This window comes from Capra hircus, chromosome 22 (assembly GCF_001704415.2).
Source record: "Capra hircus breed San Clemente chromosome 22, ASM170441v1, whole genome shotgun sequence".
NCBI classification, from domain to species: Eukaryota; Metazoa; Chordata; class Mammalia; order Artiodactyla; family Bovidae; genus Capra; species Capra hircus.
In genome coordinates, this window is record NC_030829.1 from 56,588,453 (window position 1) to 56,604,638 (window position 16,186).

The window sequence follows — 16,186 nt, forward strand, 5'->3', positions numbered from 1 at the left end:
GCCGTCTCTAACCCCAGCTGGTGTGTCTACTCCAGAGCCATCTTGAACCTCGGCTGGTGGATCTCCTCCGGGGCTGTCTCTAACCTCGGCTGGTGTATCATCCTCTGATGCTCAGAGTGCACGGCCGGCTACCCGGTATTCAAACCATACACGATGGGGCAGAATCTTTCCCTCGAACCTTGTAGGCACCCTTCCGGAGCTTTCAGTTACAAGTCATAACTGTGGTCTTCATGCTTTCCTACACCTTTGCTGGAGCCTTTATTGCAAGGAGTCACCACAATCTTCGAGGCTACTAACTGATGACACAGTATCTGGAGGGCTGAGAGGGTGATGACCCTCTGGTGAAGGATTCACGACGGCAAGAGTGTCTATCATTAAGGCATTAGATCCCCTGATTAGGCTTGGAAAGAAACGGCCTCACGAAGGATAAATCAAACAGGAAGGAGACGGCTCTGGAAACTTTTTTTGCTGACTTGTCAAGGTTTCAAGAAAGTGATGATTCAAAGCCAAGCCTTTGTCTAAGGGAGCCTGGAGTAAGCAAGGTGGATGATGAAAGTGCTGACCAACTTGTCCTGTTACTAACGAAGAGCAAAGAGTGCTTTCACACTGGGCGTTACTGGTCTGAAGTGGGGAGGGGGTAAACAGAGCTCCACCATCTGGACGCCAAATCTGAACACGTGGACTTAACCACCTGGCTGCGAGAGCAGGATCGGGAGGAGGAGAGAAGCAGCGCGCGGCACACACAGCCTCAAGCAGAACTTCAGTCGCCAGGAGCTCCGACACCAAGGTGGGCGGGAAGCAAACAGGCCTGCCTTGGTTTTCCCATCGCACGGCTTCCAAAGATGGTTCCTAACTGCCTGCTTCCGGGATAGTCAGTGCGAAGAAGCCTGCCCACCAGGGGCGTGGATCTGGGCACTGAATCTCAGACCCTGCTCACTCACCCGACTCACTCCTGGCCCTCGGGTAACACTCTTCATCGTCATCCACACAGTTCTGTTTTCCTTTGCTTTTTTTTAACAAAGTAATTTTACTTCATCTAGTGTGTTTTATGAAATATTAATCGCACTCACCAAACACCTTGATTCATTTTTCTCACCACATATTTTTATTTCGTAACAAGTTCGGTGAAGCAATATACAACCCTCATCTAGCCCGCACCATACTGCTGTGTGCTCTACACAACACGCCCGCCGATGAGGTCACTGAGAAATAACTGAGGTAACTGAGGTAACTTGTCTTAAAATGCTTCTTACGACACAGCAGTCCTTGGGAGACAGTACATGGAGTTTTCCGTGTTGGGGTAACTGGCTGAAGTTCCTAGAGAGCTGAGACCTGTGGACAGAGCACCCTCCTCCAGGACAGACTCGACGTGGGTTTCAAGAGGCAGGTGCACAGGGCTGAATCGCCTGCAGTGAAACCACCGTTTCAGGTAAAATCAGAGACTAACAGAAGTTCCCTGCTGCTGGAGAGTCCGGCTCCCAGAACCGCTGAGGCGCCAGGGCGAGAGGCTGGGGGTCGGTGAGTGAGCAATCCAAGGACAGAACCTGTGGTCCCTGCACAGGGCTGATTTCCTCCATGAATTTTAACTTTTAAAATATTAACACTTTCTGGTGCTGGAAGCACCATGCCCTTTACAACTTTTACATTGAGGGGCGATCACCATGAAAGGACTTTTTACCTCGCCTGAATGTGGTTTATGCAGGAAGCTCAGTGGTATCTGCTGGAGAGACTAGAAACCTGAGGCTGAATTGTTAAAGTTCATCCTGGTCACTCCTCTCCCGTGAAGAGACCCAACGGCTGAGAATCACCTCCTGGAACCAATCCAAACACAAAGGCGGCTGAATTTTGGAAGCAGAAATACATGAACACACTAGACACGCGGCATCACAGGGATGTTTCACAGCCGCCTGTCTGTACAGGGATGGCACCTGCTCCTGTGCCTTGCAACTAATCATGGGAGGAACGCGAATGCGGCAACCCCAGCGTGGAAACAGCACCTACGGGCAGAAGCCCGGGATTCTAAGAGCTCCCCTCGCCGCAGCGGCGGTTCTGGCGGCACGTTTCAAGAACGGGGAGTGCCGGCGTGAACTCGACGTCTGACACGGAACCGGGCCCGTGACGGCTCTGGTGTGTCTGGGGCAGCACAGAGAAGGCACTCCAGGCTCTCGAGTGGGATTTACTGAAAATCTAACCCCGTGGACACAGTAAGAAAAAACAGCAGGATGAGGCCCTGGAGACGGACTCTGCAGGCCTACAGCAGGGTGTGGGGCGTGGCAACAAGGAGGGACAGAAGTATTAACCAAGACTGGGCGACTGGAGGGTGGACTGGCAGTCCCAGCAGAGAAACACCCTGCAGGAAGATGGGGGAGCCTGAGCCTGGCCCAGGCCCCGGGCCAGACTGGAAGTTCAGGGGGGCAGCAGGCTGTCAGTGACCCTTGTCTTGGGAACTGAGCACCAGGAGAGGCCAGGATGGGCCCCAGGCCGGCAGTGCAGGTGGTTCTGGCCGAGCGCTGGGGACAGAAACCAGAGGGCATCGAGGCCGCGGGGCCATGGGATTGAGGGGAAGCGAGGCTGGGTTCAGTGGGGAAGGGTCTCGGAGGGCGGAGGAGAGGCGCTGATCCTGTCCTTTCTGGGGCCCACACCTTCCAGAGGACAGACACAACGCAACGGGCAGAGCCTTCCAGGTGACGTGAACTTGGCTCCGAGCTCACTTACTTGAACTTTAATTTGTTTCATACATTCGGGTGACTCCATGTCCTTGTCGGTCATGGTGGAGGGTTTGATCAAATAGCACAGCATAAGTTCCTAAGGAGACATGGAAAGACAAACTCTGTGTTACACAAAACAGAAATACAAACCCGAGTGCGTGTGCAAGAAACGTGGGCCCCCTCCACCCCCTCGCAACTCACAAGCATGGCCGTCTCCCCTCAGGAATGTAACCGGGCGTTCCAAACCGAAGATCTGCCCTCTGGTGATCGCTGACACGGCAGGCGAACGCAAACACAGCGCATACACTGACTACAGACGCAGCGTTTGAAGTACTCAACCCTGGGGTCAGACGGACCCCCTAATTCTACAGGACAAAGCCACTTTCACAGGCTAACGCCTCAGCAGCTTAGCCTGCGTGCAGGCAGCTGCCGTGGGCTCCCGCTGGCCCCTCCCCAAGGCCGCCTGAGCCTCCAGCAGCGGGACAGGGAGCTCGGAACTACTAACAGAGGACACCGCACGTTCACTGCTTGTAGTCCGGGTACAGGGTGAACTGTCCCTCCTATCCTGCCGGGAGTGGGATGGAGGCGAACACAAGCCGGGAGCTCACGGGGCCCTGGGTCTGAATCCGGTTCCGCACACGAGCCGCGTGAGCGCGGATTTATCACCCGACCTCCCTAACACTGACTCCTTGCCCTTCAGATAACAACAGGGTGGTGAGAGAAGACATAAGGTGTTCAGTTAGTCAGTTCAGTCGCTCAGTCATGTCCGACTCTTTGCGACCCCATGGACTGCAGCAGGCCAGGCCTCCCTGTCCATCACCAAATCCTAGAGTTTACCCAAACTCATATCCATTGAGTCAGTGATGCCATCCAACCATCTCATCCTCTGTTGTCCCCTTCTCCTCCTGCCCTCAATCTTTCCCAGCATCAGGGTCTTTTCAAATGAGTCAGCTCTTCGCATCAGGTGGCCAAAGTATTGGAGCTTGAGCTTCAACATCATTCCTTCCAATGAACACTCAGGACTGATTTCCTTTAGGATGGACTGGTTGTATCTCCTTGCAGTCCAAGGGACTCTCAAGAGTCTTCTCCAACACTACAGTTCAAAAGCATCAATTCTTTGGCACTCAGCTTTCTTTACAGTTCAACTCTCACACAAATACATGACCACAGGAAAAACCATAGCCTTGACTAGACAGACCTCTGTTGGCAAAGTAATGTCTCTGCATTTTAATACACTGTCAAGGTTGGTCATAACTTTCCTTCCAAGGAGTAAGCGTCTTTTAATTTCATGGCTGCAATCACCATCTGCAGTGTTTTTGGAGCCCCTCAAATAAAGTCTGACACTGTTTCCCCATCTATTTGCCATGAAGTGATGGGACCAGATGCCACGATCTTCGTTTTCTGAATGTTGAGCTTTAAGCCAACTTTTTCACTCTCCTCTTTCACTTTCATCAAGAGGCTTTTTAGTTCCTCTTCACTTTCTGCCATAAGGGTGGTGTCATCTGCATATCTGAGGTTGTTGATATTTCTCCTGGTAATCTTGATTCCAGCTTGTGCTTCTTCCAGCCCAGCATTTCTCATGATGTACTTTGCATAGAAGTTAAATAAGCTGTGAAAATATACAGCCTTGATGTACTCCTTTCCCTATTTGGAACCAGTCTGTTGTCCCATGTCCAGTTCTAACTATTGCTTCCTGACCTGCATACAAATTTCTCAAGAGGCAGGTCAGGTTGTCTGGTATTCCCATCTCTTTCAGAATTTTCCAGAGTTTATTGTCATCCACACAGTCAAAGGCTTTCGCATAGTCAATAAAGCAGAAATAGATGTTTTTCTGGAACTCTCTTGCTTTTTTGATGATCCAGCGGATGTTGGAATTTGATCTCTGGTTCCTCTGCCTTTTCTAAAACCAGCTTGAACATCTGGAAGTTCACGGTTCACGTATTGTTGAAGACTGGCTTGGAGAATTTTGAGCATTACTTTGCTAGTGTGTGAGATGAGTGCAGTTTGGTGGTAGTTTGAGCATTCTTTGGCATTGCCTTTCTTTGGGATTGGAATGAAAACTGACCTTTTCCAGTCCTGTGGCTACTGCTGAGTTTCCCAAATTTGCTGCATACTGAGTGCAGCACTTTCACAGCATCATCTTTCAGGATTTGAAATAGCTCAACTGGAATTCCATCACCTCCACTAGCTTTTTCCATAGTGATGCTTCCTAAGGCCCACTTGACTTCACATTCCAGGATGTCTGGCTCTAGCTGAGTGATCACACCATCATGATTATCTGGGTCGTGAAGATCTATTTTGTACATATCTTCTCTGTATTCTTGCCACCTCTTCTTAATACCTTCTGCTTCTGTTAGGTCCATACCATTTCTCTCCTTTATTGAGCCCGTCTTTCCATGAAATGTTCCCTTGGTATCTCTAATTTTCTTAAAGAGATCTCCAGTCTTTCCCATTCTATTGTTTTCCCTCTATTTCTTTGCACTGATCACTGAGGCTTTCTTATCTCTCCTTGCTATTCTTTGAACTGTGCATTCAAATGGGTGTATCTTTCCTTTTCACTTCTCTTCTTTTCACAGCTTTTTGTAAGGCCTCCTCAGACAGCCATTTTGCTTTTTTGCATGTCTTTTTCTTGGGGATGGGATGGTCTTGATCCCTGTCTCCTGTACAATGTCATGAACCTCCGTCCATAGTTCATCAGGCACTCTATCAGATCTAGTCCCTTAAATCTACTTCTCACTTCCGCTGTATAATTATAAGGGATTTGATTTAGGTCATACCTGAATGGTCTAGAGGTTTTCCCTACTTTCTTCAATTTAAGCCTGAATTTTGGGATAATGAGCTGATATGAGCCACAGTCAGCTTCCAGGCTTCACTGACTGTATAGAGCTTCTCCATCTTTGGCTGCAAAGAATATAATCAATCTGATTTCAGTGTTGACCATCTGGTGATGTCCATGTGTAGAGTCTTCTCTTGTTTTGTTGGAAGGTGTTTGCTATGACCAGTGCGTTCTTTGCCCTGCTTCATTCTGTACTCCAAGGTCAAATTTGCCTATGACTCCAGGTGTTTCTTGACTTCTTACTTTTGCATTTCAGCCCCCTATAATGAAAAGGACATCTTTTGGGGGTGTTTGTTAGTTCTAGAAGGTCTTGTAGGTCTTCACAGAAACGTTCAACTTCAGCCTCTTCAGCATTACTGTTGGGGGCATAGACTTGGACTACCATGATAGCGAATGGTTTGACTTGGACAAACCAACAGAGATCATTCTGTCGTTTTTGAGAGTACACCCAATACTGCATCTCAGACTCTTCTGTTGGCTATGATGGCTACTCCTTTTCTTCTAAGGGATTCTTGCCCACAGTAGTAGATATAATGGTCATCTGAATTAAATTCACACATTCCAGTCCATTTTAGTTCACTGATTCCTAAAATGTCGACATTCACTCTCACCACCTCCTGTTTGACGACTTCCAATTTCCCTTGATTCATGGACCTAACATTCCAGGTTCCTATGCAATATTGCTCTTTACAGCACTGGACCTTGCTTCTCTCTCCAGTCACATCCACAACTGGGTGTTGTTTTTGCTTTGGCTCCATATCTGTATTCTTTCTGGATTTATTTCCCCACTGATCTTCAGTAGCATACTGGGCACCTACCGACCTGGGGAGTTCATCTTTCAGCGTCATATCTTCATGCCTTTCCATACTGTTCAGGGGGTTCTCAAGGCAAGAATACTGAAGTGGTTTGCCAGCCCTTCTCCAGTGGACCACATTTTGTCAGAACTCTCCACCGTGACCCGTCTGTCTTGGATGGCTCTACACTCATGGCTCACACTTTCACCGAGTTAGACAAGGCTGTGGTCCATGTGATCAGATTGGCTAGTTTCCTATGACTGGTTTCAGTCTGTGTGCCCTCTGATGGAGAAGGATAAGAGGGTTATGGAAGCTCCCTGATGGGAGAGACTGACTGAGGGGGAGACTGGGTCTTATTCTTACAGGCGGGTCATTAAAGATGTTCAGTGATAAGTATTAATTCCCTTTCTTTCTCTGAGACCTGCTACCTGTGAAAACGAATGTGTCCGTCTTTTCTGAGTCATCTGTGAATGCGTATGGGTGGATTCTGAGCACGTGCTGGTGGGTCCTGCCCCCGGGAAGGAAGGTAAGCCTCACTGACACCCATGCCCACAGGGAACCTTGGGGCTCAGTCCCTGGAGCTGTGCACCCGCTGGTGGAGGCAGAGGGGAGGGCATGAGAGGAGGGCCAGCTTCAGAGCTCCTCTGGCACAAATGTTCTGTGGTGCCCACAGATGACTTTCATGCTTCCGAAACATTTAATATGAAGATTCAACCGTTTAAGTGACATGTGAACCCTAAAGCTGATGCTCTGTTACCTTGGAGACACTGACTGAAACTCTGCTCAAGGCAGCCAGGGATCTCCAGCTGAGAGGTCTGCGAGGAGCACCCTGGAAATGGTCGTCCACCAGCTCCACGATGACGGAGTAACTATAAAACACAGTAGGGGCAATCCAGAAATGAGAAGCATGATGTCAACCCATCTAAAAAGAACGCTGTCCTACCAAGAACAATGCAGAAGACAGAAGCATACCTCATCTGGTCCTGAATTCCCCTAAACTATGCCTGGGAAAATATTTTAATGAAAAACTCATACTTTACATTACAGACAGTCAGCCTGATTTCAGCAATTACAGGAAGGGAACAGGAATCTCTCTCCTAACATGAAAGCTGTGAATTCACTCACCTGTTTAGATAATAACACTCACTGATATGAAGATGAACAATTATTCTATATTAGTAACTACACAGATTAACTCAATGTTTACTATCCTGACCTATTTGTTTTATAGCGTAAGGACATTAATGTACAAGGTACAGACATATAGTGTTGATTCCTATTAGGCCAGGAGGAATTTGACTATTAGGCCAGGAGGAATCATGCGCCTCTGAAAATTAAACTGGAGCTCAGAAATTTCCTCCTGTCCCTTTAAGTCATTACCTTATTTAAAAATCACTCCATTAAATCAGGAGCTTGGGATAAACACACACCCACTGCTCTGTATAAGACAGGTAATGAATAAGGACCTACTGTATAGCACAAGGAATTCTACTCAATATTCTGTGATAACCTGTATGAAAAAAGAATCTAAAAAGTAAAGGATATATGTGTATGCATGTCAATTGCTTTGCTGTACACCTGAAACCAACACAACATTGTAAATCAACTGCACTCCAACTGAAAAAGAAAAATCACTCCAAACCTTGCATGGTAAAACGGAGGGCCTTTTCGATACAGCACTGCAAAGGAAAAAGAAAACGTATGACCACTTGAAATCAAACTCCCAGAAGTGCTTTCTATTCTCAAAGGGACACGAACACCCCGTGCTCCGCACGTGGGTGATCTGCAGCACTCCCTCGGGTCTAGTTTCAAAACCCAAACTGTTTCTTCCCCAGAACAGAATGCGCTTAGCAAAGCAAATCTGTTGTTGAGACCCTAACGCCCTTGTCCCACCCGCACCCCACAAATGAAACCCAAATTCAAGCAAGATAGGGTGCAGCCATCTGCCCACCAAACCCGTCTGCTCCTTCTCCAGGTGAGAGACCTGTTTCAGCCTCCCGAGCACCGGCCAGGTGTGACTGGGCGTCATGGGCCCTTCCGGGCTGGCCCTGAAGCCCTCACAGACACCAAGCCTGTGCTTGTCGCTTTCTGAAGCCACATGAAGCCCATGGGGCCACATGAAGAAGCCAGGCTCCTGCAGCCCCTTTGGGAGTTGATCCAACCACCATCTGGATACCAGCTTTGGATTTCACAGAAACAGAATTAACTTCAAGTGTTCGCTAAGCCCCTGAAATGTGGGGCAACCATAGCTGCAGGCATTACTTTAACTAACACAGTTATATCCGTGAGCTCTTGGAAAAACCAGGGCAGAAAAGCTTTGTTTCCTTGAGGAACTGGTAGAACTTTTCCTTCTGGGCCACATCGATCCTGTAGTTAATCACGTTTCCCTTTGGCTCCAGCACCATGAGGTCAGAACGGGTCAAAGACCCTACTGATGATGCAGCAACCCTCCACCTCTACTTCCCATGGTTGTGTTTCCTTACTATGGACAGAATTCCTATTTAAATCGCATTTAAATTATTTGCAAGTCAGCTCAAATTCACTGGGTAAGGGTCCAAACGGAAGTAAATATCTATAACACCCATTTCTCAGCTTCTGGGCTGTGGTGCAGTGGAAGGAGACCACCTACCAGGATGAGGCTGAATTCCGGGCTCTGCTTCGTTCAGATCTCTGCCACTCCCAGCTGTGGGGCTCTGAGCACGTCATTAACTTCTCTGAGCCTCCGTCCCCCAACCCATACAATGAAGACATGAAGGGAAATTACGATCTCCTCCAATTCTCAAATGCCATTATCTCTGATCAGTTACACACCCTTCATGGATGAGACTCAACTGGAAGATGACACAGCTTGAAAGAAAGTCTGACCCCCCACTTCAGGCCCTTGGATGCCTGACTATGATGGAGGTACATCTCAGGGGTTAGAAGCATGAACACAGCCCCTGCTCAAGGCTCAGCAGTGCCAAGACCACACAATGACACCCGTGTTCCAATCTCCTTATGGGAATCGGGGAAAATAATGTTGGTGGAGGTGCTCAAAAGTTACCTGTGATAACAGTCATTACCATAGTAACAGTGCATCCAGAGCGAAAAAAGGAGAGAGTTTTACAGAAATGCCTCCAGTGGAAAAGATGAAAACTCAGTCTAAGGGATACTGGGTATTTAAAATAAAGTCTGAAGGGACAGAGAGAAGAGAGGGTGTGACATGTGGAATGAATGGTGGAGTGCAGTAACTGGTGAAAATGGTGACGAGTGCAATAATTAATTCGGGGAACCACTGTAACTACCGGGGTACCAGATAGTCAGTCTCACTCTACAAACACCTGTGAACTACAAAAGGAAAAATGCAGATGTCTGACAACAACCAACTTAGCAAAAGAACAGCTTCGCCAGCAGCAGCACAACCTGACATCATCCACTCCTGGACGCGGCCCCTAAGGACACACATCACCCGTGCCGGCTGAAAACTGGTGAGCCTAGCCTAACCGTGAGGAAGTGACCACACCTGCCCAGACTGTGGGACATCCTACAGGACTTCGCACGAGTCCCCGTCACAGGAAACCAACAGGTGGAGGGGCTCTTAGATGAAGAGAGACTGAAGGGACTGCAGTGCTGGCTGACTGGCGGCCCCCAAAGACACGTCTGCATCCCAATCCCGTGAACGCGATCGTGCTGGGAAGAAGGAACTTTGCAGAGGCTGAAGCGCGCAGCCACGGCCAAGGAACGCCTGGCGCCACCGGAACCGGAACCTGGATAAGGGGAGGGGCGGAGGGAGCGTGGCCCCGCCCACACCCCGGTTTGAGGCTCCCGCCTCCGGATCTTCTGCGGCTTTATGGGCCCCAGTTTGTTGTCATTTCTCACAGCCTCCCTAGGAAACTATAAGATGGATAAATGTTCCGTGTGATAAATGAACCTGGAGTGGAGCCTGTCAAAAAAAAAAAATCAGAATCTGAACAGCCACAAAAGACACTGCGGGAACAAGCAGGAAACTGAAAAGACGGACTGAAAACTTAGATGATGCTAATGAATAACTCCAATTTCTCTTAGGTATTATATGGTGTTATAAACTGGCAACCCACTCCAGTATTCTTGCCTGGAAAATCCCATGGATGGAGGAGCCTGGTAGGCTACAGTCCATGGGGTCACAAAGAGTCAGACACGATTGAGCGACTTCACTTTCATAATTATGGAGGAGAATCTTAGGAGCTGTGTCCAAAACCACTTATGAATTAATAGGGATTAGATGTACAAATGTGGACGATGTTAACAAAGACACAGTTGGTAGGAAACACAAGCTTAGGATGGCTTAGGACAGGACTGGAGAAGAGATGGGATGAAGGCACTCCTCCCTGCTGGGTGAGAGCACGGGGCCCCTGATGCCTCTCCCCGGGGCAGAGCCAGCTGCCAGCTCTCCACGACACGGGATGGTTCTCTGGGCTCTGGACATCCTGTCTCTGCTGGCTTCCCACGACTCCCATTTTTTGTCCGATTTGCAACTTCTAATTTGCAGAGAGCTGTGAAATCACGTGGCCAGTCAACGCGAATCCACAACTGAAATGGGTGGGGAGGAGGCTCAGGAGTGACTAGAAGTCTGGGCTAAGGCCGCCAGCATCTGCATGTCTGGGACGAAAACAAAAGTCCTGGAGCTGGGTTTTGGCTTTCTGGCTGGCAACACTACTTAGCTATGGTGGGAACTACATGGAGCTGAGACACAAAGACCCCTAATCTCTGTACTTACCAACTGTGGTTAAAACTCAGCATTAAAAAAAACTAAGATCAAGGCATCTGGTCCCATCATTTCATGGCAAATAGAAAGGGAAAAAGTGGAAACAGTGATAGATTTTATTTTCTTGGGCTCCAAAAATCATTGTAGACAGTGACTACAGCCATGAAATTAAAAGATGCTTGCTTCTTGGAAGAAAAGCCATGATAAACCTAGACAGCATATTAAAAAGCAGAGACATCACTTTGCCAACAAAGGTCCATCTAGTCAAAGCTATGGCTTTTCCAGTAGTCATGTATGGATGTGAGAGTCAGACCTTAAGGAAGGCCAAACATTGAAGAATTGCTGCTTTTGAACCATAGTTCTGGAGAACCAAGACTCTTGTCCTTTGGACTGCAAGGAGATCAAACAAGTCAACCCTAAAGAAATCAACCCTAAATATTCATTGAAGGACTAATTCATTGAAACACTTGGCCATCCGATGTGAAGAGCTGACCCATTAGAAAAGACCCTGATGCTGGGAAAGACTGAAGGCAGGAGGAGAAGGGGGCAACAGAGGATGAGACAGTGGATAGTATCACTGACTCAATGGACATGAATGTGAGGAAACTCTGGGAGATACTAAAGGACAGGGAAGCCTGGCGTGCTGCAGTCCACGGTGTCGCAAAGCACTGGACATGACTGAATGACTGAACGACAACAACCAGCTGTGGGACCCTTGGTATCTGCCCTGAGCCTCTGAAACCTCAATTTCCTTGGCTGTAGGAGGAGGTGAGCGCCACAAGCCTCATGGAGCGTGAAGATGAAATAAGATGGGAGGAGAAGGGCAACAGGCAAGCTGATGGTGCCCAGAGGAGCCGGCAGCCAAGGGGGCTTTGCGGGGGGATGGGGAGGTGCGTAAGCAAGGGCTCTCGCGTGGTTCCTGGCCTGGCTGTCTGCTGTGGGCATTCATGGTCATAGGACTTAGTCCAGGGAAGAGTCTCCCTGATAAGACGTGAGTTTCACAGCGGCCCTCTGTCGTGAGTCACTGCCTCTGTGAGCAGGAACAACTGTGAAGGGAGCGTGTCGTGGATGTTACCAGTGCCGGCAGCTCTAGCGTGTGTGTGGCTGCACTGCCGGCCTTCCAAATGAAAACGGCAGCGTTGGACACGGGCAGCACCCTGCCGCTGCGCCTGGGGCGGGGGCCACACCCCTCACCACAGGCCAGCACAGCTCCTGGACTCTGGCCGGAAGACGCCCTTCGCGGTGCTGCTGGGCCAGGACCCGGGCTCACAGTAACCACACGAGCGCCTCCAAGTGCATAAAACACCCCCCAGCAGGGCAAAGGCCTTGGGGAGCTGGGAAACAGCAGTGGATGGATTTCCTTCCTTTTTAAAAAGTCTGTCCGTCTGTCCACCCTTTCATCAATCCTTACAAGGCTGTTTATTTTTAAACGAGGAAAGTTCTCTCTACTCACCCTCCACAAAGACGACTTGACTACTGAAAGCACATGTGATGAGGTATGCTTACACTGCACTCGACAGAGGTCCCACCCCTGCAACTTTCTGTTTTTATTTTTTTATAAAGATGTTGCTTTATAAATATGTTATCCATGTTACATGATGAGTGGCCAGAAGCTGAAAAAAGGCATAGTAACCTTCCTGAGGTCACACAGGCAGCAAGACACTGAGCTGGCCTCGAGCCCCAAAGGTCTCTCCGTCACCCCCGCCACCTCTGAGAGTATCACTGTGGCCTTGTCGGCTAGAAAACCCTGCTCACATTTCACCCATTCACTGAGCGCACTGGCCAAGGCCTGCCGAGCGTGGGGCCTGGGCGGCTGCTCTTCCCCGGGGAGGAGGAAGGCAGTGGGGAGCTGGTGATGGCCGGCCACAGGCTCCCCTCATTTAAGTACCACGACCTGTGGGTGACTCTGCAAGCTAAGCTCGACCTCATCCTGATCATTCACGTGGTGACCCAGAGTTAGGACATCTGTACCTGAAACCCAGGCCCAGAAGAAACAACAGGAGCCTTTATCTTAGAGGGGTGGGCACTCCTTAAGCTTTATATATATTGCTGACCCACGTTGAGAATTTAATGAAAGCAGAAGGGGGTGGTGGAGGATGGGATGGCTAGACAGCTTCACTGACTCAAGGGACATGAATCTGAGCAGATTCCAGGACAGTGAAGGACAGGGGAACCTGGCAGGCTGCAGTCCGTGGGAGCACAGAGTCGGACATGACTTGAGAGACTGAACGACAACAACCCATTCTTGACGTGGGAAAACACACCCGTTTACAAACACGCAATTCTGAATAAAATTCTGGGGGGGCGGTGCCTAGTACCCCTTGAAAATCATCCTATGATTCTAGGTTAAGCACACTTTATTTTAGAGCACTTAAGGATTTAAAAGACTGAACTGGCTTTCTTTGCACATTAACAAGGAAAGGCTCAAAAACACACGGAATAGTACACGATCGAGCCTGTAGACCTTGGGGGCCATGATGTCACAGGAGTCCTCTCAAATACCTCGACATCTTTGTCTGCTCCTCACGTGCAATTCTCAAGAGCTCCCAGGAAGCACCCACTGGGTGGATGTGGCAAAGTTTCCGGGGCTTATCGGGAGCACCAGTGCTGGAGGGCAGCAGCCCCCAAAGGTTTTGGCACCACGGGCTGGTTCCGTGGAGGACAGTTTTTCCATGGACTGGTGGGGTCTGGGGATGACTCACGTGCATCACATCTTTCTATTATCATTACATCGGCTCCACCTCAGATCGCCAGGCATTCGATCCTGGAGGCTGGGGACCCCTGTGGTAGGGGATCCCAAGAAACTTTGCCCACTTGCCCAGGCCTAGTGATGCAACCACTCCCGGCAAGAGTGTACCTTTAGGCTCTCCTGGGCTCCAGAATTGTCCATTTTTGCAGTATCTTCCCCCTCTCCCCCCCGCTCCCAGTTGACTTACTATGTCCAAAACACAAATCCAAGAATCTAGGCGTGACCCTGAATTCCTCTCCTCCCCTAGACGCTACTTCCTATTCCATTTGCAAGGCTGGTCAGGTCAGCTTCCCTGACTCCTCTCTCTGCTTCCACTTTTTGCTCCCCTCATCCCATCCTAACCCCACCATCTATTAGTAAGAAAGCAAAGGTCCTATTGAATCGAGTTGTTAAATATAAGTCACTCCTTTGCTTGAGAGCCCCTCAGACTTCCAACAGGCAGAATAACCTCCCAAGTCTGTGCCAGGGCCCACGTGATCTCCCCCAGCCCGACTCTCCCCGGGGAGGGACCTCTGCAAAGGGTCACTCCTCTGGGCCCCAGGGGTTCTTCCTCACACTCTCAGGGGAGCCGTTCCCTCACCGGGGTCGCACCTGAGCTGTTGGTCTTTGGGGCACATCTTTTCAGAGTCTTCCCCGACGCATCCCCCCTCCTTCTGCTGTCACTCTATCCCACTTTCTTTTTCTCAGTGCCCACAGCGCGTATTTGTGCGTCTGCTTGCTCGTCCCCCTCCCAGCGTGTAAGGAGCGAGCCCACCCAGGCAGCCTGCCTGTCATGTTCAGCCTTGTGTTCCTGGCGCCTAAGGAGACCTGGCTCACACGAGGCCCTCAGCGATATTCTGGTGAGTGCGGTGCTTGCAGGGCCCCGACTCCTTCCTTGCCATCAAGAGCAGGAAGGCAGTGCCATATGCAAGCTTCCAGGAGCCTGGGTTCCAGCATTCAGAGTGTAGCGCTCTGACACTCGCCCTGGGAGCTTTTAGGGGCAGGTGACCCTTTCTATCACAACTGCAGTCTCCTTATCAGAAAAATGAGACAGAGCACCAGTCTCGTAGAACTGCTGTTAGGATTAAATGAGGTCATGAATGTCGAATGCCTAGCACTAAGTGAGGGCTCAAGAGATGATCGCTGTCACTATCATCACCAGTACACCATGATTATTAATGGTGACTGAACAGAATCTGCCAAAGAAAACTCTCCCAGAAGACAAGGGACTGCCCTTCATCACAGGATCATAAACTAATGAGAGGTGGGGGGGGCGGGGGGCTGTGGACTCTTTTAAGATCTCAGAGCAGACAAGAGGGAAAAACATACCCTCCACCCTCACCCAAACATTCTTATCTAAGCCAGGAGGAGGACAGCATCTCAGGAAAAAATAGCAACCACACATAACCGATTCCATATTCACCCCAGGATCTGACCTGGACCCTAAGCCTGATTCACGCGCCTGCGAGGCCAAGAAATCACTTACGCAAATCTGTTCCGTACTTAAGTCCGGGCTTGGGCACCCAGCCCTTGCTGCGGAAGTGATGGTATGCCATGTAGGTCGTCCTGAATGTGGGCTGAACTGTGGTGAAAGCGTTCCAGAGCTTCATGATCGTTAGAGGCTCCTATGGTTGGTGGGAGAAGACCAGGCATTACTACGTGTGTACCCACGGGCACCCAGCCAGCGAATCAACATCTCTACCAAATGTGAGCTGAAGATGGTGCCCACGATGCAGGGTTTTTGCTGGAAGATACAGGCCCGCGATGTCCAGTGTGGCGGCCGCCAGCCACTCCCCTGAACCGCGATAAACACACACTGAGTTTCAAAGACTTCGTACGCAAGAGAATGCAAGCTTGCATGCAAGAGAGAAGCAGTTTTAAATATGGTGCGTTACGACTATCTCAGTAGTTTTAAATATGTTCAGTTAAATAAACTATGTAAATCAATTTCAGCTGACTAAAAATAATAAAAACCTTTTCAATGTGGCTACTAGAAAATTAAAAATTATGCATGAGGCTCTCGTGTGAGGTTCCTATCATATTTCTACTGGACAGCAAAGTCACAGAGGACCTGGGCGAAGCTCCCCCAAGACAGCCACTCTGGAGACAGGGAGCAGCCAAGTGAGGGCGGGGAGGGCAGTGGACAGGGTGGTGGGGAGAACAGCCCAGGCAGAGGAACGCGGGTGGGCCAGGGGGCCACCAAAGACGAGGGCGCATGTTCCAGCATGTACAGACCCTGATGGGTAGCTACAGTATGGTGGGCCACGTTCAGAAATGCAAAAAGTTAATTCTGTAAAAGCCTCAAAAGAAAAGATACTCCATTTAGTCACTGAAGCTAGGTAATTAATCCCATGGCACAAATTAATAATCCAACTGCTTGTTTCTAAGGTCGGACTT

The 16,186-nt window shown here is 49.5% G+C and overlaps 1 protein-coding gene across 7 annotated transcripts in view; it reads right to left on the reverse strand.

The window, feature by feature from the left end:
- Positions 1,083 to 16,186, reverse strand: part of TSEN2 (tRNA splicing endonuclease subunit 2) — a 45,207-nt gene continuing 30,103 nt past the window's right edge. For 6 of the 7 annotated variants that reach the window (XM_018038264.1, XM_018038260.1, XM_018038262.1 and 3 more), the window contains 5 exons: positions 15,276 to 15,414; positions 7,981 to 8,017; positions 7,096 to 7,207; positions 2,716 to 2,805; positions 1,083 to 1,811 (listed from right to left, as the gene is read on the reverse strand). In XM_018038264.1, coding sequence (XP_017893753.1) covers positions 1,752 to 1,811; positions 2,716 to 2,805; positions 7,096 to 7,207; positions 7,981 to 8,017; positions 15,276 to 15,414 — 438 coding nt within the window. In that variant the 3' untranslated portion in view covers positions 1,083 to 1,751. The remainder of the gene's footprint in view (positions 1,812 to 2,715; positions 2,806 to 7,095; positions 7,208 to 7,980; positions 8,018 to 15,275; positions 15,415 to 16,186) is intronic. The other variant, XR_001917010.1, reaches the window with a different exon arrangement.